Source organism: Hakea prostrata, chromosome 1, assembly GCF_041222555.1.
Source record: "Hakea prostrata isolate BN-2017 chromosome 1, UWA_Hpros_2, whole genome shotgun sequence".
Lineage (NCBI taxonomy): Eukaryota > Viridiplantae > Streptophyta > Magnoliopsida > Proteales > Proteaceae > Hakea > Hakea prostrata.
In genome coordinates, this window is record NC_142600.1 from 38,070,263 (window position 1) to 38,096,487 (window position 26,225).

Consider the following 26,225-nt stretch of genomic DNA (forward strand, 5'->3'; position numbering starts at 1 on the left):
CTAAAGTCTTTCTCTAATGATCAATTGCTTAATCCATATTACTGCACTCCTCTTCAGTGGGACTTATCTTCTAATTTGGATTTCTAGATTGCAGGACATGGGGTAAATAAGTCTATTTTAATTTAATCTAAAAGTTCTTAGAAAATTCTTCATATTTCGTCATTCATCCTAAGTCCTTTGTTTATTTCAAGTCCTATGATGCTAAAGCTTCAATTTCGTGTTTTCTTTCTGCTGTTCTATTTTAGCTTCACTTTATCCAATGGTGGTGAGTAACTCACGTTTTAGTTTTTGACTTACATTTTTCTTATTCTATGTTTTTTCGATGATTGCCATTCCAGTAGTTAGTCAAGATGTTCTTCATGCTCTTTCTTTCTTTTTTCGTTTTTGTAAGTTAAGATTACTAATTTACATACTGCATGTTATAGGATGGAGGCTTTAATAATATGCATACAAACAGATTCACTATCATGTTCTATTGATAGTTTAAAACCCTTATTAGCATAGGTCAAAAACTCGGGTAGTACAAAGACAGGCAGATTTTGAGGGAAAGGGAGAAACAGAGATAAGATTATGAGCACAGGGAAAATGCCAGATGAATGGAGGAGAAGCGTCGTATTCCAATTTACAAAAATAAAGGAGATATTCAAAGTTGTAATAACTATAGGGGCATTAAATTGATGAGCCATACGATGAAATTATGGGAGAGAATAATTGAAACTCGTTTGAGACATTTAACTACAGTTACGGAGAACCAATTTGGGTTTATGCCGGGAAGATCTACAACGGAGGCTATTTACCTAATTAGGAGACTTATGGAAAGGTATAGAGAATGCAAGAAAGACTTTCATATGGTATTTATTGACCTAGAAAAAGCTTATGATAGAATCCCTAGAGGGTTAATTTGGCAAGTACTAGAGAAAAGAAGTGTTGCAAGTAAATGTGTAGATATAGTTAAGGATATGTATGATGGTTCGATGACTAGTGTTAGAACAGTGGGGAGACAAAGTAATGAATTCCTGATAACAGTTGGGCTACATCAAGGGCTAAATTTAAGCCCATATCTATTTGTACTGGTAATGGATGAATTAACCAAAGACATTCAAGATGAGATACCTTGGTGTATGCTTTTTGCGGATGATATTGTGTTGATTGATGAGACCCAAGTGTGGATTAATACCAAATTAGAATCATGGAGAGTAGCTTTGGAATCAAAAGGCTTTAAACTTAGTAGATCGAAGACAAAATATATAGTTTGTAACTTTAGTCATGATCGGGTAAATGATGAGGTGGTGATACTTGACAATATAGAGATTCTTCAGAGTGATTATTTTAGGTACCTAGGTTCAATCATAAGTAAAAGAGGTGATTTAGAGGATGAGGTTTCCCAAAGAATTAAAATAGGGTGGATGAAGTGCGTCCGGGGTCTTATGTGATTGGCGTATTCCATTAAAGCTTAAAGGAAAATTTTATAGGACCGTTGTTCGACCAACTATGATGTATGGTGCAGAGTGTTGGGTTGTTAAAAAGAATCATATAGATAAACTTAGTGTATCAGAAATGAGGATGCTAAGACGGATGAGTGGCAAAACTAGGATGGATATGATAAGAAATGATCATATTAGAGTTGGTTTGGGAGTTGGTCCCATAAGTGATAAGCTTCGAGAAAGTTGTTTGAGGTAGCACGGCCACGTTCAACGGAGACCTATAAATGCCCTTGTACGGAGAAGTGAGATAATCCATATTGAAGGAACTAGAAGAGCTAGGGGTAGACATAAGATAACCTTAGGAGAAGTGGTGAGAAAGGATGTGTATAGCTTCGGCCTTGTATCTAGCATGGCCTCGAACAAAACTGATTGGAGGGCAAGAATCGATGTAGCCGACCCCATTTAGGTTGGACAAGGCTTATTGTTGTTGTTGTTGTTGGAGGAACAGAGATAGTTCACTGCAATTAGTCTTTATACATAGCTGGATTAAGTTAACTCTTGTATGCGTGCTCTCAAGGCCACTAGGAGGCCCTTTGAAACAACAACCTCTTGTGAGCAAGGTTTAAAGTATCGGTATCGAGTATCATATCGGTCAGGTGATTTTAAGAGACGTATTGTCTTGTATCGAGTATTGTATCACTCTGGCTGATGTATTTTAGTGTAATTCAATGGAGAGGCATATTGAGATGTATCGTATCGGTTGGGTCAAATATGGATACGTATTGGCAAGTATTGTATAGTATTGTGGGATACTTTAAACCTTGCTTGTGAGTCTTCTTTGGAATATCCCTTTTTTTATTTATTTATTTATTATTATTATTATTTTTATGGATTACCCAAAAAAGTATTAATTCTTTGATCAGTGGTGAAGAAATAATGGTGTGTAGAAGATGAACTGACTAGTGACCCGAATGAAGGCTGTCCACAGCCATAAGGGGAAATTCTGATTGGTTTCACAAGAGACCCAATTCGGTGCACATGGAATTTCCTTACCAAAGCTGAAACCATGGTACTAAATTTTACGAAATTTTGGTCATCTCGGGCCTACCAAAATGAAACCTGGTCTGAAAGGAAATTTAGTCAGTTGACTAAATTTCAATATTTCGGTGAAATTTTGGAAATTTCAAGAATTTCTTGGGGTTATATTTGTAATTTTTTATTGAGATTTGACTGCTTCTCAATATTTGTTCTTGCATTTTAATGGAAATTTCAATGTCTTCTTGTATATCCATTGTTTAGATTTGTGAAAATACATGTTCCAGTTTTGTCCCCATGCAGCCGGGCATGTGTGAATAAAAAAAACCTTTTTGTGTAGGTTTTAGTACAAAATAATGTTGCCACTGTATTTATTGGCCTTAAATTAGGCTGTTTACCAATACTGGATAAAAGAACCACCTTAAACCCACCAAAACCATCTTCGGAAATGTGGTACACCATTATACCATTATACCATCTGAAATTTTGATAACTCAGCTCGAAAAACGGCATCGACAAAGTTTCAAACCTTGGCTGATACACCATTCTCTATGTGATGGGACAGTAACACAAACACAGAGGCAGTGCTGTTGAACTTTATTTATCATAAAACTTGACTGTAATGATTCAGCTGGTGGACTTTTATAGCCTTAGAATTAAAGAAATCCTAATAAAATTAAAAGATCCATGGTAGACTTGGACTCTAGAACTGAAATTAGAAACTAACTGTAACTAACTTTACTGAACTTAGAAACTAATTTGAAGTAGAATTAGGAGTTCTAATTGGACCTGCGTTTTGTAGCTGAACCCTAACAAGGAGTCCATTGTGGGGTTACCAATCATAATTGGGCAGAAATATCATACTACTCATTGTGCTGCTGGCAGCAAGCTGAGGTTTTCCCTTGGGCCTTGGCCTTCCAGTTGGGGTAGGGCCTACATCATCCTACTGCCAAGGAGGATCTCTTTTTTCTTTCTAAACTTGAGTGTTGGCTAAGCCACTTGATTTCTTCTTATTGGCATTCTTCGATTGATTCATCCCCTCTACAGCTTGGATTTGCTTGATTGGGGCTTGGAGGTACTAATTAGTACATAAACATGGTGCTGGGCACAAAGTTATGTTGTGGATATATATGTGCTGCATTCAGAGGAGTGTTAAACTAGTTTATTTTAGATTTCCAGTTAAATTATCTATATTTACTGTGTAGCTACAGCAGCATTCTACGTACGTTAGTAACCTTGGTTCAAACTTCAAAGCACAAATAGCATTTTGGAACCCTTTATTTGGTGCAACTAATTGTAAATTTATTGAAATAGGCAACTCAAAAAAAGAAAAGAAAAAAGAGCAGGGATGGGGGTTCAAGTATCCCTTTTTTGTTGGCATTCAGAACCTATGTTTTGGTAAAAACCTGAGATGTCTCAGTTTTAGCTTGGGCCGCAACCAGCCCTGAATCCAAAACCACCTTTTTTTTTTTTTTTTTTTTTTTTTTGGGGGGGGGGGGTTTGGGGGGTGGGTGATCAAATCTACCTCAGGCAACACCAACCCCAGGTTTCACTTTCAAGATCCTTTCTGTTCGTAGATAATTACCAGCACTCATGTATGTGTGTTTATATATGCGTATATGTACATATATAGGGGGGGAGGGGGTGTGAAACTGCAAGAAACAAACTATTGCATTATCTGACTGAGAGCCATAGGGCCATCTATAAAACAAGCTTCCCTTTAAGTTAATTTTTGCACTTATTGGGCCATAAATAAGCTTGTCTAAAGGGCCATGAATTAATGCAAAAGTTTGTCCACATAAATAAAATAAACCATTCGGCTAAAGTTTAAAATTAAATTTTCGTTTTCTGGCTGGATCTACCCAAAAGTTTGTCCCTTTAAAATCAAACCCCCCTCCCTCACCCAAAAAAATAAAATAAAAATAAAGAAAGGAGAAAAGAGAGAGAGAGTGAGAAAGATCTCCATCCAAGTTGGACATCCCCACCTAACCAGTGTCACAAACAGGTAAAACTCCCAGTTACAGCATATAAAACACGTTAGTCTACAATCTACATCCTTACGGATCATTTTAAGAGCTCGACAGGCAGCTCCTCAGGTATTCACTCTAGTGGTCCATTATTCATATTTATACTGCTGGTTGGTCCTGTTCTCTCCACACATGCTTGAATTCCCTTTCATGCAGCTAGTTGACCGTATTGCTGATCTTGTTCCACGTAAGTTCCTTATTCCAAAGCTTTCTTTTAGATGAAACCATTATATTTTCTGAATGTTTTTCGTATCTTGTGAAACGGGAAATCTTCTATCTTTGTAAATTGTTCCCTTTCTGGTGGCAAACCCCACAAATCTTCAGGAAAGACATCTATGAACTCCTCCACCTCTTTTAGGGACTAGTTGTCGTTTCTATTTTTCATCCTTTCCTAAGTGAACACTCCCCAGCCCCTTCAAGTGTGTAGGTATATTTATAAACATTAATGTATATCTTTGACCTGAGGAAATTATTGTTCTCTTCTGGAAGTGTAATAATATTTCTGATATTTCTACTGATGAATTAACTGCCGATCCTATGTTAAAATAATTGTAGCTTCTGCCTTATTTTCAAAATGTATAGAGACTATTTGGGAGTTTTTGTGAATGATGCTAATAGATGGGTTAAATTGGTCATTAAGATAATCAGTATCTCCTCTGAAGCCATTAAGTATAGTTTCATACTAATTTCGTCCTTATTTGCTCTTTTCTTCTCCAGGTTGTAGATGCCGTTCAAGCTGTCAAGACAACCAATGCTCGGGGGGAGATAAAATATCCAATCAAGGTTAGTTGTTTCATTCTCAATGGGGTGCTTTTGAGGAGCAATGTAGATGTCTAAGAGTCTGTATGTTTTGGAAAGGATGTTCCTTTAACTCAATGGGGTCTTTTACAAAGGCCAAAATACCATGTCCTAACCAGTCTAGGAGAATTTAATATTCTCAGCACAGCCTCTTTATAAATTGTGGGGAGTCGGCCCAAAACACAACTGAAAATAATTCCTGGACAAGTAAAAAATGATTTTCTAACTTCACTTAAATTGTGTTTAATGGTTCAGTTTAAAATACAAAATAAATATGATGGGGGATCTACTATAGAAATTTACTACACTAGTTGGACATCGATTACTTGTTCTTGTTCTTGTTCTTTGTCTTCATTTGTGGATGTAGGCCTACGGATCTACATTTAAATTTCACCCCCCGCAAATAGTCAACATTCTGTATTAGCTTGTCACATACTAGGTGCTTCTATTGAGTACTGCCACAAACAGAATCAGTTTTGATATACTTCTATCTTTTTGATACATCAGATGCACTGCATCAAAGGGTAAAACAAGCGTATTGTCCATGTAAGGCTGGTATGAGATCAATGCTGGTCTTTCTCCTACGTGGACTAGTCCCAGTTCTCAACTTAGAATCCTGTACAACCTAGTGGAAAGCCAAGTGCCCACTTTTCATGCTTATGTATAAAATATTGTTCTTCTCTCACGTTTCAGGGCATCAGTATTTTGAAGGCACATGGTAAAAGTGCAAAAGACAGCTACTTGCTGAATGGTTATGCTCTAAATACAGGTCGGGCTGCCCAAGGAATGCCGCTGAGAGTAGCCCCTGCAAGGATTGCTTGTCTAGATTTTAATCTTCAGAAGACGAAAATGCAAATGGGCGTTCAAGTCCTTGTCACTGATCCCAGGGAGCTTGAGAAAATTCGTCAAAGGTAATTTTATAAACTTTGGTTATTTGGATAGTGTTCGGGAATGTGAAGTAAAAGATGAATTTGGAGTGGGTGTAAACTACACTTACATGTTGCACCCAAGGTTTAAAGTATTGGTATCGAGTATCATATCGGTCAGGTGATTTTAAGAGACGTATCATTTGTGTCGAGTATTGTATTGCTCTGACTAATGTATTTTAGTGTAATTCAATAAAGAGACGTATTGAGATGTATCGTATCGGTTGGGTCAAATATGGATACGTATCGGCTAGTATCGTATGGTATCGTGGGATACTTTGAACCTTGGTTGCAGCAGTTGTGGAAGGAGTTTATACTTTTGCACTGTAGGTATTTTGGGTTTGGTTTGTGGAATTGGATAGGACAGACCTGCTAGGTTTGATTGAGTTGCTATGGTTGAGGAGCTTCTACGTAGCAATTGATGTACACCTTTTCTTCTTAAAGTACCTGGTTCGTGCCTCTGTGTGATTTGTTCTCAAATGTGGACCTGACTCAAGCCTCGTGACAAACACGGTTTGTAAGTTCTGTGCAATTCATTAGTGGAATTTGGTATGCTGGATGAAACAGTATGTTATTTGATTTATCTCAGGTGATGAATGTGTCTTACGTCTGATCAAGTTTTCCAGGCCATGAAATTATCGCAGTTTTTATCATAATATGAATAGCATTGCATGTCTTGGAATACCACCATGGGCTGATTGTGAAATACCACAACTCTTCTTGGCATCAAAGAGTTCCCCTTCTGTATCATGGCCATAGATGTTCTGCTTCTTTTTTTTTTGTAGTGCAGCACTAACAGTATGTCTACATCTGTAGAGAAGCTGACATGACTAAAGAACGTATTGAAAAGATTCTGAAATCTGGAGCCAATGTTGTTCTCACATCAAAAGGGATTGATGACATGGCACTTAAGGTAATCTTGTTGTCATTTATTTTCTTTTTATGTGTTTAAGACACTGTGTGTGTGTGTTATCCAGTGTACAGCGCTCCAAGATTGCTACAATATGAACTTCCCTTTCTTGGGAATGTTGACATGGTCTACAATGGTCTGTATTATTTGTCTATTTTGTTGGTGTATCTTGGCTGTTTTTTAATCTTGTATAAATTCTGGTACTCCCAAAAGTATGGTAGCTCATGTCTGGATCGTGCATTGTGATTGTGTATCTACCCTTTGAGAAGAGAACAGAACTGTGTGCCTAGGGTCAAATTTCTCCTCAATCCTTACCGTGGAGCCTTCATGGAACTCATGTGCCCGTCTTGACCTTGCAATGGTATGAGATTGGCTTGGATGTAGCTGGCATGCACTTGTAGTTGGACACTTGATACCATGATGAAGAGAAAAATGTTTACTTCTTTCTTTCTTTGTTTATATTATTATTATTTTTTTGGTGACACAATTTCCTGTTTAGTTACATTGCAACCCCCCCTCCAGCCCCTTTTTCAGTTAAATTAACAGTCTTTCTTGACACGTTTTAGCTGTGTGCTGTTGCTTCCTTTCATATACATATCCTGTATTATACCAATTTGGTTATCAGGTGTAGCCAGCCTTCTTGTCCCATACTTTTTATCTATCCCTCTGAAACAGAAGGCTAAGTTTATGTAGTGACAACATTTATTTTTTCAATTTAATGTGCTTAGTTTTTAAGTAATATCTTGTCTACTCCTGACAGGATTTCTTGGTTTTACATTTGATATCTCAAATGATCCTGATCAAAATTATTGTTTCAATTTGTTATTTCAGTACTTCGTAGAGGCAGGGGCTGTTGCTGTGAGGCGTGTTCGTAAGGAGGATTTGCGCCATGTTGCTAAGGCAACTGGTGCCACAGTGGTATGTTTCATGATACTTCTAAGTCTCCCCTGCAAATGACAAATGTGTTGGTGCTTGTGGATTTTTTTCCCTCTTAGAACCTGCTGAGAGATAAGTTTAGAGTTATTCTACTTTGCAGCATAGCTTGTTATGATGGGTCATTGGTATATTGTACTTTCCACTGGTTTTTCAGTAGTTGTGTGGTGAGGAAATGATCAACAATTTTATTTGTGGTGCTTGTCCTGCTTGCTCTTGTTTCTCTCTCTCTCTCTCTCTCACACACACACACACAAGTTTAAAATCAAGAAGCTGTTGATGAGTTTTGGTGAAACCATAACTTGACACGAGACAAAACATCATTGCCTACTCCCATAGTGCCCAGTGCCCAGACACACACGCGCACGCGCACACACGTTTAAAATCAAGAAGCTGTTGATGAGTTTTGGTGAAACCATAACTTGACACAAGACAAAACATCATTGCCTACTCCCATGGTGCCCCCCCCCCCCCCCCCACACACACACACATTTAAAATCAAGAAGCTGTTGATGAGTTTTGGTGAAACCATAACTTGACACGAGACAAAACATCATTGCCTACTCCCATGGTGCCTCTGGTAAGAAATTTGGTAGGTGTAGGGTATTTCCAAAACCTACAAGACACTGATCTTGGCTCTTCCTTTTTATATCTGTTTCTGTCTTCTGTAAAGTTGTGGTTCACTGGAAACGTTGCAGTCCTGTGGGACCATTCGTCATGGCAACAAAGCAAGGCTAGGTGACAGAGGGCAACGAAAACCAAAGCGAACCAAGCATGGTGACAAGGCAACACCAGGTCTCATTGACCCAAAAATGGGCCTGGGTGCCTAGTGGATGCTTTGACAACCATGTTGGGACCTCATTGTTTCACTTTTCTGCCTGTGCGGTCTTTTTCCTCTTGCACTCCCTTCTGATTTTTCTCAGCTGCTAACTATATATATTTTTTAATTCCCTTCATACCCTGTTTCCAGAAGCTAACAGGAATTGAAATCCATTCAGTCAGGTCTCACTGCAAATTGCTATTTTATTCTGGAAATTTTTGCTTTTAAAAGCTGCTGAATCGGTGAGGCGTTCATGACAGTCTTGCAGTATTCCCTCCACCCCTACCCCTAACGCCCCCCACCCCCCCCCCCCCCCCAAAAAAAAATGTAAAAAAGGAAAGAAAAGAGAAACAAACTAACCTGACATAGTTTTAGTTTCTGAGTAGTCATCACCCCATCTGATCCTTCGACTTTCCTGGCTTAAAAATTTTATGACATGAAATGTTTCTAGTATCCAAAGCTTATCATTCTCATGGTGTTTACTGATGGGGAGGTGGGTTTTCTGTGCTGTATAATTCATTTAACTTTAAAGAATGGAAAACTAAGCTTCACTTTGAGTTTATGATGGAAAATGTGAGATGGGTCATATATGGTAAAATTATTGGATATCTATTGGTTCAATTTCTTTTATTTGTTCTGGAAAATTAGCATTATTTGCTCTTTGATTGAATTTCCATCTTCAATATGCACTGTAGGTTTCTACATTTGCTGATATGGAAGGAGAGGAAACATTTGATTCATCAGTTCTTGGGTCTGCAGATGAAGTTGTGGAGGAGCGCATTGCAGATGATGATGTTATATTAATTAAAGGGACCAAAACCACTAGTGCAGTATGTGTCTTCTGTACTTGATAATGTTTCAGAATTACACTGATCGAATAGGCAACCTGCATTCTGTTTGCTTTGATTTCAATTATGGCAGGGCAATGCTTATTTGAATCCAGGGATATGGCCCATGCATAGCCATATGGGGTATACCCATTGTTTTTACTAGGCATGGGAACACAATATTTCAAAACTGAAAATTTTTGGTTTTGGTTATATGCTGTATATATATATACATTCATTTTTTTAGGGATGGCTAAATTCAATACTTTGGCCCTAGCATTCTCATAACTGTGCCAGTAAATTTTCTCACATGTAATTTTAATTGCAGTAAAGACAATATGACAGGTTTTGATTCTTCTTGGCTTCCTTAATAAATTGTGTAACTTTTTACAGGTCTCCCTGATCCTCAGAGGGGCAAATGACCACATGCTTGATGAGATGGAGCGAGCTTTGCATGATGCTTTGAGCATCGTAAAGAGGACACTTGAGTCCAGTGTGGTAAGAACCCTCACTTAGTGGTCTTTCTTTTTCTGTTTAAACTTTATAGTCCCTCATTTTACTGATTACTATTATTTTTCTTGTTTTTCTTTTAAGCTATGATGTACTTGTGCGAGTGTTGGGCTGTTAAAAAGAATTATAGATAAACTAAATGTAGCAGAAATGAAGATGCTAAGCTGAATGAATGACAAAACTAGAAATGATAAGATAAGGAATGATCATATTAGAGTTGGTTTGGGAGTTGCTCCCATAAGTGATAAGCTTTGAGAATGTCGTTTGAAGTGGCACGACCACATTCAATGGAGACCTATAAATGCCCCTTTACGGAGAAGTGATATAATCTAGATTGAAGGGACTAGAAGAGCTAAGGGTAGACCTAAGATAACCTTAAGAGAAGTGGTGAGAAATGATATGCATAGTTTAGGCCTTGTATCTAGCATGACTTCAAACAGAACTGATTGGAAGGCAAGAATCCATGTAGCCAACCCCATTTAGTTGGGACAAGGCTTATTGTTGTTGTTGATTAAATCTTTAAAATATTCAGTTGTATTTTTTGAGAGACTGCCTACTAGAACTCTAGTCATCCTTCATATTCAATATAAAGGAAATGGGAAACATAATGCAAAACAATATAAATCAAGATACTACAAAATTATCTGCTAGCTCAAAAAGGAAATTACCAATTGATCTCCGTCCTAAGCTGCTGAAATAAGTATAGTAAAAGATTGCATCCTATTGGAACTACCGGCCTCCTTAACCAAAAAGACGAGTTTTCCACTTGAGACTTGGCTTAGATACTCAAAGTGGGTTGATCTTGTCCGACTGTGCTATTTAGACAGCATCAACTTCATAGATTAAATTTCATCTAAAAATTGAACATATGAATTGTTCCATTACCTGTGGGAAGTATGCCTGGAGTTCCGGGTAGAAAATTGTTCATTGTTGTCAGCAATGAAGTCCTTTAATTTACTGTTATGGACTAAATTTGGGGCAATACAGGTGGTTGCTGGTGGCGGTGCAGTTGAGGCTGCTTTGTCTGTGTACTTGGAGTATCTTGCAACAACTTTAGGTTCTCGAGAACAGTTGGCAATTGCTGAATTTGCAGAATCACTTCTGATTATACCAAAGGTCAACTTGATGTCTTCCTATTTTATTTTTTTATTTTATGGTGTCATTTCGAGCTAATAAGATAAGAGATAAATTCGATGGTGAAAGGTGACACTTTTTGTCTGCTGCAGGTTCTTGCAGTGAATGCTGCAAAGGATGCTACTGAGTTGGTTGCAAAACTTAGGGCATACCACCATACTGCACAAACCAAGGCAGAAAAGCAACATTTGTCAAGGTATTTGATTGGACCCTCTTGTGGTCACCCTGGATCTCTCCCAATCACCAATGGAAACAATAACTACAATCATCCACCATTACAGAGTAGTAAGAACAGCAACAAAATAAAGCTCATTTCATTGAATAAACTCTGATAATCCACACGAATGAATACAACTCTGAATTCTATTCGATGGGATTCAGTTCTTGGAATCAGAAGAAAAATAACTAAACTCTGTAATCGACACACATTACAGACTCCACACACATTACAGATTCAATACCCTGCCCGAGAGGTTGCCCTCTCCTAGCTTGCTCCTTTTCCTTCGTCCTCCTCCCCCTTTCACACTCCTCCCGTGCCCTCTGTTATTCTCCACTCTCCTAACAAACTCCCACTGCTCATCAATCTTTCACTGACGTGTGGAGGCTCCTCTGCATGCTCCTGTTTCAGTGAGGTTATGGATGCTGAGTAATAGTATCATGCCATTTGTCCCCTGCTGGTTGGGTTCCCCCCGCCCTCGCCGCCATCTGCTGGTGCTGATCCCCTGCTTCCCTTCCTATTCTTCCTTTTGTAGACGTGAGTTATAAGGGGCTTATCAACACTTACTCCCTTAGGTCTCACCTTGTCCTCAAGGTGGAATTCTGGGAATTCTTTGTGCAGCTCCCAAAAATCCTCCCAAGTGATCTCACATGAAGGTAACACCTTCCATTTTATCAACACTTAAGTAGCGAATATCCATTAATTCCTCTGGTCTTAGCTGTAATTCTCCATCCTCAGGTAAGCATGATGGTAGTGGCTGCATGTTGATGTTGCTACCCTTAACTTTCTTCAATTGGGAGACATGGAATACGGGTGTACTTTATAGCCGGCTGGAAGATTGTACTTGTATGCTACGGGGCTAATTTGAGCTGTAATCTGATAGGGGCCGTAGTAACGATGGATGAGCTTCTCCATAGGCCTCTTGGCCAATCTTTTGAATCGATATGGCTGAAGTTTGAGAAACACCTCTTCCCCTACTTGGTATGAAACCTCTTTGCGGTGCTGGTTTGCTGAATTTCTCATTCGATCTTGTGCAACCCGCAAGTTGTGTTTCAGCTCCTCTAAAATGTTATCTCGTTCCCGAAGATAAACGTCAACTTCATTCACCTTGGAAGAATCTCCCTCCCACCTTAGTAGTGTTGGTGGTGCACGCCCATATACAACTTGGAATGGGGTTAGCTTGGTGGCTGAATGATAAGTGGTATTATACCAATATTCCGCCCATGGAAGCCATGTGGTCCAATTGCGAGGCTGCCTAGCACATAAACAATGTAGATAGATCTCCAAACTGCGGTTTACAACTTCGATTTGGCAATCCGATTGGGGGTGGTAGGCACTGCTGAATTTAAGTTTGGTCCCTGCTAGTTTGAACAGCTCAGTCCAAAAATTGCTCATGAAGACTCGATCTCTATCAGAAACAATGGAGTGGAAACCCATGCAATCGAACAACCTCTTTGCTGAAAACTATAGCAACATCCTTAGTTGTGTATGGATGAGTAAGGGGAATGAAATGTGCATATTTAGAGAGTCGATCGGCCACCATGAACACCGTGTGCCCTCCTTTAGTCTTCGGCAGCCCACCAATGAAGTCCATGCTGATGTCCTCCCAAATCTGATATGGGATAGGTAAGGGCTGAAGTAGTCCCTCTGGTTTCATCGATTGGTGCTTGCTCCTTTGGCAAGTATCACAATCAACAACAAACTCTTTAACAACCCTTTTCATCCTTACCCAATACACCATAGCAGCCAGTCTCTTATAAGCACGTAGGTATCCTGAATCTCCTCCAAATGGTGTAGTGTGAAACTCAGCCAGTAGTCTAGGGATGTATTTCGAATTTTCAGGAATCACCAAGCTTCCCTTATAAAAAAGGGTCTAGTTCTTCAGCTGATAATTTGGGAGTTCTGTTGAACCACCCAATAGTGACTGGGATACACCTCTGTACCGCTGAGAATTACGTACTTCTTCTTCTAATCCCTCTTCTTCTTCCCAAATTGCTGCTATTAGGTTAGAGAGTTGAACTTCCTCCTCCGTGCAACTCGACAATGCATCTGCAGCCTTGTACTCGCAACCTGGTTTGTAGATGATCTCAAAATCAAATCCCAGTAGCTTCATGATCCACTTCTGCTGATTTTCTGCCATTTAGCTTCTAATCCATCAAGTATTTCAGGCTTCTCTGATCGGTGTGCACGTTGAAGTGTCTCCCCAAAAGGTTATGTCGCCACTTCTGTACTGCCAATACCACAACCATCAATTCCTTTTCGTAAACTGACTTGGTGCTAGCTCGAGGTGAGATTGTCTGGCTCCAGTACACAATGGGATGGCACTCTTGCATCAACACTACACCTAGGCCCAAACCCTATGCATCTGTCTCCACTACAAACTCTTTAGAAAAATCAGCCATAGCTAACACCGGAATGGTAGTCATTGTTGCTTTTAGAGCTTCAAATGCTGAAGTGGCAGTAGCATCCCAGTGAAAAGCATCCTTCCTCAACAAGTTTGTAAGGGGAGCAGCAATTTTCCCGTAGTCCTTAACAAATTTCCGGTAGTACCCTGTCAGCCCTAGTAATCCCCTCAAAGCCTTACGTTTCTTGGGTATTGGCCACTCCAACATGCAACTTATTTTGCTCGGATCTGCTCCATGTGCTGAAATTACATGTCCCAAATAGTCTAGTGTAGTAACAGCAAAGGAACATTTCTTCTTGTTCACCACCAACTTGTGCTGTACCAGCTAGCTAAAAACCACACGAAGGTGCTGCAAATGTGCCTTCATGGTCCTACTAAACACCAAGATGTCATAAAAAAACCCCAACACAAATTTCCACAAGTGTTCCCGGAATACCTCATTCATGAGTGCTTGAAAGGTGGCTGGAGCGTTGGACACCCCAAATGGCATTATAAGGAACTCATAGTGACCGTCATGAGTCCAAAATGCTATCTTCTCGATGTCCCCTTCAGCCACGCGTATTTGATGGTACCCGGATTTGAGGTCTAATTTGTTGAATGTCTTTGCACCTCCTAGCTCATCGACCATTTCGTCGATTGCAGGTATAGGGAACTTGTTAGGTATGGTTAGCTTGTTGAGTGTTTGATACTCCACACAAAATCGCCAATCGCCGTCTTTCTTCCGCACTAGCAAAACAAGGCTGGAATAAGGGCTTACACTAGGTTTTATTAAACCTGCTCCCAACATCTCACCAACCAACCTTTCTACCTCGTTCTTCTGAGAGTGTGGGTAACAGGAAGGTCTGATGTTAGGTGGGTTACTTCCCTCGACCAGTAGTATCGAGTGATCATACATTTGCTGGTGGGGGGGGCAAGCCAGTGGGATCAGTGAATAAGATCTCATACTCTTTTAGTAGCGTATGCACTCCCTCATTTCGGTCGGTCCTTGAGGTAGAGTCTTTCATAAGCTTAAGCCAAAATCCTTCACCTCCAGCATGGATAGTTTGCCAAGCCTGGCTCGAAGTAACTTCCAATTTGAGCAGTGAAGGATCCCCATTCAATTTCACTTGTTGCCAATTCCATTCGAACTGTAGTGTCTGAGTCTTTCCAATTGTTGTGATGTCGCCTAGCGACGATAACCATCAACTCCCCAGTATCATGTCCATGCTACCAAGTTCGAAAGGGCGTAAATCCTGTATGAAGATGGCCCTTCAATTTTGATGTGAAAACCTTGGCATACCCCCTGTCCTTTTACACTCTTCCCATCTCCCAGTACTATGTGAAATGGATGTACGCCTTCTACCCTCAACCCCAGTGGCTCTACCAATTTTGGGCGATGAAATTATGTGTCGCTCCGCAATCCACCAAAATTGCCACTGTAGATCCTCTTATTCGAGCTCTAAACTTCATTGTACGCGGTGAATCAAAACTGCCAGTGAACTGTGAGAGAGCTCTACCCCCAACGGCTCGTTTTCAACCCTTCTTGCTCAGCTGTTACCAGGTCATCTCCTTTGTTGTCCTTTGTTGCTTCTCCTTTGTGGAACAACGTAACCTTCAACTGTTTAAGTGGGCATTGATGCCCTTTTGAATAAGGTGCATCGCATCGAAAACAGATCCCCTTGTCCATTTTCACCTTCATCTCTTTGGGCGTTAACTACTTCGACCGATTGTTGCCGCTGGAAGGAGTTGCCGTCGTAGTCTTTGATGAAGACGAGGTTGCGGGTGCAATCGAAACCCCTGTTGCCCCTTTATTGCTTTGCCCGCTATTAATTGATTTATGTCCAGTCTTGTCACACCCCGCCCGCCAGGCCCGGTTACCCGCCTGACGACCCGTGGGTGCGAACCGTCACAGGATCCATGGTTTTAGTCTATCAATAATAATAAATACAAATACCTGTAATCAAGAGCAAGAATAGTGCAATAATTAATAAAAAGGTTACAGGAGTCCAAATACTCCAATAAATATCCAAGAAATAATCAAAGGAAAGAATCAAGAATCAAATGTAATATCGAGTTCAGCGGAAGCAAAATAAAAAACTAGGTAATCTTCATCTTCAGGAGGCTTCATGCTCTGCAAGTTCATGTATCACTGTCTGTGCCACATCAGCTTCAAACGAGAAGGCTCTTTCATACGAATCATCTCCAACTTCCGACGTTGTGCAACCATCTGTACAGTTTATATAATACATACAATGAAAGGAATGAGTTCCAACGAACTCAGTAAGGAACAAGCAATTCTCATATATATGTCAATACAATCCACGAATGCACATATGAAATGATATGGATGATATGCAGAAATATGAATGCTACTAAGATCTAACTATGCAAGTCTCTAATGTCTGACATGCTTTAAGATATACACCAGCCCTCCTTTGGGTAAGTCTCATCACTCCGATCCGGCAAGGACTGGTTACCCTCTGTAGGGATCCTGGGCAAAGGGGTAAGTCCACACTGGCTCTCAAAACCGTGGGTGGGGGTTAAGTCAACACTCTCTCACCACGACCATTGGCAATGAGTACTTGGCGCATGTCGGGGTTTCTAATCCAATGCAAGGTCATAATGGTAACATACTATATGAAGTCCAGATACTTCCCCTATGGCACCAACCAACTCGGTTCAGTATCCTTCGCAACCTAGGAGTGTGAATCCTCACGGACTGGCTACCTCTGTTGGACTCCACTCCTTAACCCTATGGTCATCCACATATTATTGGGGCGGATGCTCTCATGACTCCTCGCGACACCCGGTCCGCTCCTTGGACGTCCATGAGCCCAACCCTAACATATGCAACCCTACCATTACATGACCAATAGTGGACCACTGAGTCTCCGCACGGACTGGTTACCGCTGTTGGATGAAACATAGTCACGTCACCATTGTCACGGGTCACCCGGCTTCAATTCCCCTGCCGAAAGGGTAATAGCATGTGGGGTACCTAGCCATGCAATTCTAGACTCCCTAAGTATGTCATCAAGTAATCATGATAGTCTTTGGAGACATCAGCAGGCATGTGTCCCATTCCACAGCCTTCTGATATCCCAAGCCAAGATATCCCAATGGAATACCCCTTCCATCACAATCACACTACAACACTCTTTATCATACCATGAACAGTTGTGCATTATCATGAAAGATGAAGTACATCAAGGAATACCACAAACAGCAAGTGTATAATAAGATTCACATACTTTATACAATTACAGCAAGTTACATGATCAAAGAATAGTAAATAGAACAACAGAATCATCATGTATATGTAATTGCATATAAATAAGAATACATGTCCTTACCTGTAATTTAGTAAAACTCCTCTAACTTGAATTCCAGAAACTATTATAAGACTTCTACTTGAAACAGAGAACACCTATATAGAGGGTTACAAGAATATATAAGTCACATAAACCAAATTGAATCAAAACCGAAATCTATTTGGTCACTGTTTACCAGCCGGTCGCTTGAGCCGGTCGCTTAGGTTGAGCGACCGCCACTAGTGACCGCCCCAAAAACAGAGAGTTTCAAATCCGAAACTCAGGCTTCTGATCATCCGTTTTCAATCCGGATTTCAAGTGATCATGGCCAAAGTCTCGAATCTAACACTCTAAGAGACACTAGGTGAAAAGAAACCTAACAATTATCATAAATGGATTACCCAGAAACTCTCCCCTTGACTGGATCTATCCATTAACAAATGCAGGGATTCGTTTCTGGACAGGATCTCATCAAGAACATTGGAAAGGGAGTACAACAAATCAAATGGGTAACCACTAACAAAAAGGGGATGGGTTCATATCAATCAGAGGTTAAAAAGAAGAGAATTGCAGATGGAGATTCATTACCTTAATAAGAATCACCAAGAATAGAAGAGAAAATGTTTCATATCATTAACAGCACTTCAGACCTGAATCCCGCACGTTTCCACAGCCGCCTAATCGCCCAAAATAGCAATCCCGAACATAATAATGCGTTAATAGGGCGAGGGATGCTATTTATAACGAACAGGGGGCAAAAGAGGGCATTTTCCCGCAAGCAGAACCGGGCGGTCGCTTAAGGCGGTCGCTTGGTTTAATCAACCGCCACTAGTAACCGCCCCCAAGTATATTGCTATACAAGGGTGCTTTGCTCATGGGGTTGAAGACCAAGTACAACCAAACCCAAATGAAGACATGGGGGAGATCATAGTCCGAAAAATCAATCACAATAGGTTTGTAACAAAGAGGTTAGGGTTTCATCATAACATATGGCTCATGAAAAGGTTATGATCACGAAAAGAGAGGGAAAGATTGTTATCAAGAAATCATAGGAAATCTAGTTTATGTTAACAGAAACATTACCCATGAGGTTTCCCGCACATGGAAGGTTACAAGAGGTTTCCAGAAAGATCATTCAAGGATTAGGGTTAAGGTTTCAAGAATCTATTAGCTAGGGTTAAGATCATGATGATGATCATAGATCTCAAAGAATAGAATGAGATCATGGAATAGATGGTTGCAAGAATGCATCATCTTCTTCCTGATCTCAAAAAGAACAAGAACGAAGAAAGAATAATTAGAAATCCTAATTAGGTTAAACATGGATCATGAAGAAAATATAGTGATCAAGTTTAGGTTAACACAAATATCACCCAAGGGAAAGAGAAACAACGAATCAAGATTCACCCATGGGAAAGAGAAACAAAGAATGCACAATCTGAAAAAGGTGTTGGGGAGTTTCCAACAAATAAAAGAACAATAGGGTTTCATATATGGTTACCTCTCATAAGAGTTGGTTACCTCTCATGAGAGTTACCCATAATTAATTCTCACAAAAACAACCCAAGATAGATAAAGGAAAATCTCATTAGTATTTCAAAATAAAGAATGGAATTAGAAAGGGTCTACTAATGAGAGAAAATAAGGTTCTCAATTAAAGTGAAGGGAAACAAATTCAAATCATACAATTAGGGATTACTAACAAGAATCCGTGTATCCCACGAAAAGACTAAGGAGAATAAAGATTCACCCTTAGGGCAAGGAATTTACAATCAAGAAAGGTTTTGGGGAGGGTCCAATGAATTAATAGAAAATAAAAGGGTTGCCAATTGTTCCAAGGAAAAACAAGGATCAACTCCTCAATCATGAGGACACAAGGGAAGGTCATGGTAATAATATGAGACCTTCCCCACAATAATAAAGATAGGTAGGAAATTAGGGAAAGTATCATTAAGAGCTTTGGTGGAATCAAAATCAAGGATCATCGCCATATGGCTTCAAGATCATAGCGTGAATTGGAATTCACTCTAGGGTTAAAAGAATTAAAGAAGAGACGAATTGAATACCAACCTTTTAGAAGAGGAATCGATGAAGAAATCAGAACAGACGCTTGAGGATCTTTCTTGGCTTCAAAGGAGAGGTTCTAGGGATCTTCCCACGTTCTCCCAAGGCTTAGAAACAGATTGAGAGTGAAACACATGGAGTTCCCCCTTTTAAATAGCACAAAGAGTTCAAGAGTTACTAGGGTTTCACCAAACTGACCAAACTGACCCTGATGGTTGATTGGTTGCAAAAGAGGAAGTTCAAAGATCGATCCCACACTATCTAGAGGTTTAGAAACATGGTGGGAATAGTTTACCACGAAATTAAAGGAAATAAAGCTTTTGAAAACCTTCAAAACAGATATTTACCAAAATGCCATTGCCTGGACAGTTTGTTCAAAAATAGGGATTTAATGGGCTAAACTTCAATATTTTTGGATGGGCTTCTTTCAACACATCATACTACTTACCTAATATGGAGGGATGTCTTCAAACCAGGTCCAACTAAGCTTTAGGTCCACCAACCAAGTTCTTCTTCACAAATAAATAGTTCAACACCAAATCAAGTAAGGTTTTCATAAGGAAACACCATCATCAATATCCATGGGTTTTGGGTCAAACACCATATCTTCTACTGAGACGGCCCACAAAGACATCTTCCTCATTTTCAAAGATAGTGAAACTGAAATCACGGTCAAACTTCAAAGTCAACATTAAACAAACCCTACTTCACGCAAAACAGATCGGGTTTCCGGGCTAGATTTGGGCTGGGTGTCACAAGTCTAGTTCGAAGAACCTGAGTGGTTATTGGCTTGTGGTCCACCTAACATGCCCCCTCCAATACCCACTCCTCGTTGGGCCCTATTAGATCCCCATGGTGGGATGCACTGCCCACTCGAGAGTTTTTTTGGCCCATACAACACTCCATTTTTCGCCTCTATGGATTGGGCCAAGTCCATGATATGGGCTAAGGACTTGGGTTTGAATAACTGAACTTCAGCCCTAATTTCCTCCCCAAGCCCAGACATGAAGGCTCCCTTCAACCATTCTTATTCTTGTACTCCGGCGGCTGTTGCTAGAAGCTCGAATTGGCTTTGGTACCTTGTGATGGAAGTGCTGTGCCTTAAATCCACAAGTGCTTCTTGTGGAGACTTCGCCTGAGGTGATGCAAATTGACGATGCAACTCCTCCTTCAATTCTGCCCATGACTGAAAAGGACGTTGCAGCTCCCTGAACTGAACCCATCCCAACGCTTGGACCTTCAAAGTAGATGAGTGCTACTTGAAGCTTATCATCTTCATTCAGTCCTTGTATTGCGAAGTATCGCTCCGCCCTACTCGCCCACCCGTTTGGGTCCTCACCCTTGAAAACCGGTAGCTCAAGGTACCCTGGAAAAAAATCGCGTCGACTCGTCACTGTTGGACCTCTCTGCTCTCCTCGAAGGTTGTCCCCGACGGTGGTATGCTCGCTTTCTCCTCTTCTCCTAGTCAGAATCTCCGTAGAGTTTGACTCCACTTCCATTGCCTTTTCTTCACTAGGTATTCTCAACTCACTCACAAATGCTAAATGGCTCTACTCGACTCTGTCGAGTTTGGAGTCTATTTCAGACATTTGGTCTTGTAGTTCCCTCATACTCGATTCAAGAACTTCAACTCTCGTCTCCATCCTGCTCCTAACCATTCCTTGGACAACGTGCTCTGATACCAGGTTGATAGGACCCTCTTGTAGTCACCCTGGATCTCTCCCAATCACCAATGGAAACAATGACTACAATCATCTACCATTATAGAGTAGTAAGAACAGCAACAAAATAAAGCTCATTTCATTGAATAAACTTTGATAATCCACACGAATAGATACAACTCTGAATTCTATTCGATGAGATTTAGTTCTTGGAATCAGAAGAAGAATAACTAAACTCTGTAATTGACACACATCACAGACTCCACACACATTACAGATTCAATACCCTGCCCAAGAGGTTGCCCTCTTCTGCTTGCTCCTTTTCCTTCCTCCTCCCCCTTTTACACTTCTCCCATGCCCTCTCTTATTCTCCACTCTCCTAACAAACTCCCACTGCTCACCAATCTTTCACTGCCACGTGGAGGCTCTTCTGCATGCCCCTGTTTCAGTGAGGTTATGGATGCTGCCTAATAGTATCATGCCATTTGTCCCTGCTAGTTGAGTTCCCCCCCGCCATCTGCTGGTGCTGATCCCCTGCTTCCCTTCCTATTCTTTCTTTTGTAGACGTGAGTTATAAGGGGCTTATCAGTATTTTTCTTTTCTGCTCAGTTTATTTTGTTATATTTAAGTTTAAACAGGTTATTGAGCTAGAAGATGGATTTGTACTAATAACTATGACCATAGCTTCTAAGTATAAGTGATTGTGGTGTTCAGGCTTTGAATAATGCCACCTTGCATGTGTGTAGAGATTGGGTTCATAGATCTAGATGAAACAATAAGAACAACTTGCAGTATTGTCCTTCAGAAAGAATGGTAATAACTACTTAATTACTGAAGAGCTAAGGTTGTCAAACATGTGATTGCAGTTCCAATATGGTTATCTAGTTTCTCAAAGCTGGGAACCGATAAACTACAAAGTTCTATAACAGCATGTCATAAGATTTGGATCAAAGTTTAGGTAGAAGGCTTAGTTGGCAGTAGTGATGATCTTCCAAAAGCAGGAGGTAGTCGGATGGTCAGATATGAAGAAATCAAAGGGTTACCAAAATAGAAAGTTGCGGAAAATAGAAACTCAGTTTTAGAAACTTCATAAATGGTGATCTAAACTAAATGAATGGCAAGTAGGGTCTCGATATAGAAACTGAGAATTGGATTAGTAGTGAGGCTGAACACAGTTGGAAAGTCATCTAGCTAGGAAAACTAGCAAGTCTAGCGTGACAATAGAAAGTATGAATTAAAGCAATGCTATAACAGGACACAGGCTGGCCCATAGGCTGCCGGTAAAATTTCGAACCAGTGAACTGAACTGAAGGGTATATCAGCACTATAACCAGATCTGGAGTTGAGACAGGATAGTACAATCACAATAGGATTACATGGCCAAGTTCTATTACTTACCCACACACGTGGTAGGTCATGGTGCATAATTCTGCAACGGCTAATATCCGCTAATCAGTGCTGCTCTGGTTGGTAGTAGACTGCTTGCCACGTAGTGTAGGTCCTACTGGCATGGATTTGAGGGATGATAGCTACTGCCTACAACAGTCTTTTTCTTGGGAGAAGTCAGTTTCAGTCAGCAGACCACAGGCTAGTGGTTCTTCTGTTCCACCAACATTGCCAGTTTAAACATAGCTGTTACGGTTACAGTTTTATAGAAAAGACTTGAGAAATAGAAAGGAGAGACAGAAGAGACAAGGAGAAGAAGATGGTAGAAGACCGTAGAGATAAGAAAGGAATTTAATATGAAGAGAGTGATTTCTTGCTTATCTTCTGCTCAAGCTGTCAGTACATTTATAGTGGGCCAAGGCCATTACAGATCTGAGATCTGGCATAAGAAACAACGTGAAATGAAAAACAGGAATTTAATATTCTAAATTGGATAATCTGCCCAGCACTAACCCCACTTGCTGTTCTACTCATAAGCTTCTAGAAGAACAGGCCGTTTGCCTTTTTGACACGAACACCTTACCTCTTGAATGGTGTCAAGTCCTGATTCTTGAGCACGCTCAACTACAGTGGTCATAACACCACACCTTCATGAGGTTTTGGTGGACTCATAAACTCAGTTTCCTACTTTGATTAATTCTCTCTTTTGATTTCTCCCCCTTATACTTAGGTTTCTATTCACATGCAAGAGTATTTTATGTTCATTTATTGTAACAATAGGGCATGGATTTGAAGTTCAATGGATGTAGTTTGGGTTTACGAAAGTGGCTTTGGTTTTGTTGCGGATTTTCACATTATTCCTTTTGTGAATCTCTCTCTCTCCACCGGTGCAACTTTGGTTCTAGGAGTTTCCCCTTACCATCAAGGTTTAAAGTATTGGTATCGAGTATCATATCTGTCTGGTGATTTTAAGCGATGTATCATCCCGTATTGAGTATTGTTTCGTATGGGGGGATATATTTTAGTGCAATTCAATAGAGAGACGTATCGACATGTATTGTATCAGTTGTGTCTAACATCGACACATATCGGCTAGTATCATATCGTATCGTGGGATACTAAACCTTGCTGACCAGTCTAGGTGTTACTGAAATTACTATTTATACTTTGTTCTATTTTTCTTAGAACTTATGATTCCAAGGTTGATCTTGTTGACTCCTAGTTTCCAGCTTTGCATTTAAACTGTCTTATGCTTTTGTCAAGCTATTTTGCTGTAAAATATTTTTGGAAGAAACAATTATTATCTTATATTTTTCTGCCATTTTTAGATGTTATGTTTTTATTTTTGGTTGGACATAATTAATATGCACATTTTAACATAATTGAGTGGAGAAATTTACTTCATTTCCTAAGTTTGGGGGTAGACTCCTCTATCAGTGTCAGGAGTACCATTGATCAAGATGCAATCAGTTTTGGTTTAAAGAAGTCATGAAAATTTTAGAATAGAGTTCGTTTTTACTCTCTTGTTTTTTGTGTTGCAGCATGGGGTTAGACTTATCCAAGGGAACCATCCGCAATAACTTAGAAGCTGGGGTGATTGAGCCTGCAATGAGCAAAGTGAAGATTCTACAGGTTGAGACAGAATCTTATGTGGCATTAATTTGGATGAATTAAAATTTGGTTCTCCATGAAATATATTTATTTTCTGAGTTATCTATTTCAGTTTGCAACCGAAGCTGCTATTACAATTTTGCGAATAGATGACATGATCAAGCTTGTCAAAGATGAACGTGACAACAATGAAGAGTAGAGTTCCCAAGTGAAAGTTTTGCTCGGTATGTGCAAGTTGTTGCTGTGAAACCTGAATTTGTGGTGTTGGGGGAAAGGTTCTGCTAGAACTTGGAAAACGCTAGTTTTGGATGCAGTAGTGGCGATTGACGTTGAAATTTTGAAATATCTAGCATGGATGCGATGGTGGTGATTGGCGTTGAAATTTAAAATATATAGCATGTGTCGACTTGCCGCTGTTCGTATACTCTTGGCCCTTTTTTTTTTGTTGAGTCCAAGCAGTTTTTTGTTTTGGTTTGCTCGACGCAATTGCTGTCTTAATGGGTTGGGCAAGGATTTAGGTTCTTCCGGAACTCAACCAGTGGATGCTGGATTTCGGATTTTAGATACTTGAATCCCCCTATTACCTCCTGCTGCAACGACTTGCCCCCGCAGCTTGTTCTGGTGCCCACCCAAGCCCAAACACTAATCCTTGCCCTACTTACGTCACGGTCCATCCTGCCTCTTGCTTCAGGACACCACCTTGCTCTCTAATATCTAGCCTCACCACCATAACAGTGGACTTCCTGCTGCTATTGATGACCCTTTTTTTTCGCATCTTCCTGTTATGGACCTGGCAAGGAGGGTGTAGAACTCTCAGTAGGAGGATTATCCCTTTTCTTGCACAGTGAGGTAGGTTATCTAAAAATTCCATTTTGCTTGGGGTTCAGTGCAATAAATGTGCTGAACCATTAAGTGAAATGTCGAAATTGAATCTCGGTTGAGATTTCAATCTAACAGCCTGAAATCTCACTAAATGTTTTGAACCCAAGCAAAATCTGAAAAAAATTAACCTTTGAACTGTAAGATACAGTGAAATCTTTGGCAGCCGGCAGGGTGGACAAGCATAGCTGAAGATAGGCAGGCCTAATCTGCGGATTTCTGTTCGCGGCTGCATGGATATCCATCCGTGTAGCCGTCAGAACTTGATCCGTCGTGTGGAAGTGGAAAAAATGAATGATTCGGATTCTCTGAATATATTTTATATTTAAAATATTTAACATATTACAATTATTGGTCCTTTAAATCTAAATTTACAAAAATCAATCTTTGCTCATCTCAATGACAACAAAATCCTAAACTTCATCCGGCCATACAAGTTCCTCTAAGCCTCCAACATTGACCTTGGCCTCGCCGGAAACCACCGATGGGCTCCTACGAGATGCCGCACCATTGGTACTGTCTGTAACTCCGGCCTCCACGGTGTCCCACCATAGTTGTGACGACATGAGAAAATCTTATCCATTTAGCAATTAATCAACCTTTAAATATTCATTCTTTCAAAGATTTGTTACAAATCAAAGAAGACCAAACCCTTTGATCGTTTTTTTTGCTTCACAATGCTTTACCATTACAAAACCTAGAAACCGGAAACTCAAAACAACTATTTCAACAACTAAAGTCTAAAGCCCACAAATTTACACCATCCATCGAAGACCAAGAAATAGAGAAGCAACAATCACCCACAACAAAACCCCATGGATCCTACGAACCAACTAGATATTCCAGGGGCATAATAGTATCCCTCTTTGCGTGAATAGAGCGATCTCACGTACAAGACACTGGAAAGGCAGCTTTCTCATCAACAGTTCTTGGCTTTTCTAATACTTCCTGATCTCTCAAAGTGCAAGCCTGAATAGACGAGGTTTCTTCACACCTTCGGTTTCCAGGGCTAACATGCGAGCAGCTTGTGAGGGGCCATTCCTCTGGCCGATTTTCTTGCGATTTGTTTTGTCCTATTCACTGTGGCAACGGACACAGCGGCAAGGATGCACAGAGGAGCCCATCGGTGATTTCTAGTAAAGCCAAGGTGAACACCGGAGGGGTTAGAGGAACTTGTAAATCCGGATGAGGTTTAGGATTTTGTCTTCATCTAGATGAGCAGGGATTGATTTTTTTTAATTTAAAAAATCTAACGGACGAATAATTGTAATATGTTAAACATTTTAAACGTAAAAATCTATTCATAGACTCGAAATCATTAATTTTTTCCACACAATTGTCAAGTTCTGACGGCGGTACGGATGGATAT

At 40.2% G+C, this 26,225-nt stretch overlaps 1 protein-coding gene across 1 annotated transcript in view; it reads left to right on the forward strand.

Annotated features, from left to right (window-relative positions):
• Nucleotides 1-24,424, forward strand: part of LOC149028913 (T-complex protein 1 subunit alpha) — a 35,918-nt gene extending 11,494 nt beyond the window's left edge. The window contains exons 8-17 of the mRNA XM_089139367.1: nt 5,204-5,269; nt 5,978-6,195; nt 7,027-7,123; nt 7,952-8,038; nt 9,569-9,703; nt 10,094-10,198; nt 11,198-11,326; nt 11,437-11,540; nt 23,908-23,998; nt 24,090-24,424. Coding sequence (XP_088995493.1) covers nt 5,204-5,269; nt 5,978-6,195; nt 7,027-7,123; nt 7,952-8,038; nt 9,569-9,703; nt 10,094-10,198; nt 11,198-11,326; nt 11,437-11,540; nt 23,908-23,998; nt 24,090-24,176 — 1,119 coding nt within the window. The 3' untranslated portion in view covers nt 24,177-24,424. The remainder of the gene's footprint in view (nt 1-5,203; nt 5,270-5,977; nt 6,196-7,026; nt 7,124-7,951; nt 8,039-9,568; nt 9,704-10,093; nt 10,199-11,197; nt 11,327-11,436; nt 11,541-23,907; nt 23,999-24,089) is intronic.
• Nucleotides 24,425-26,225: the final 1,801 nt, after the last annotated feature.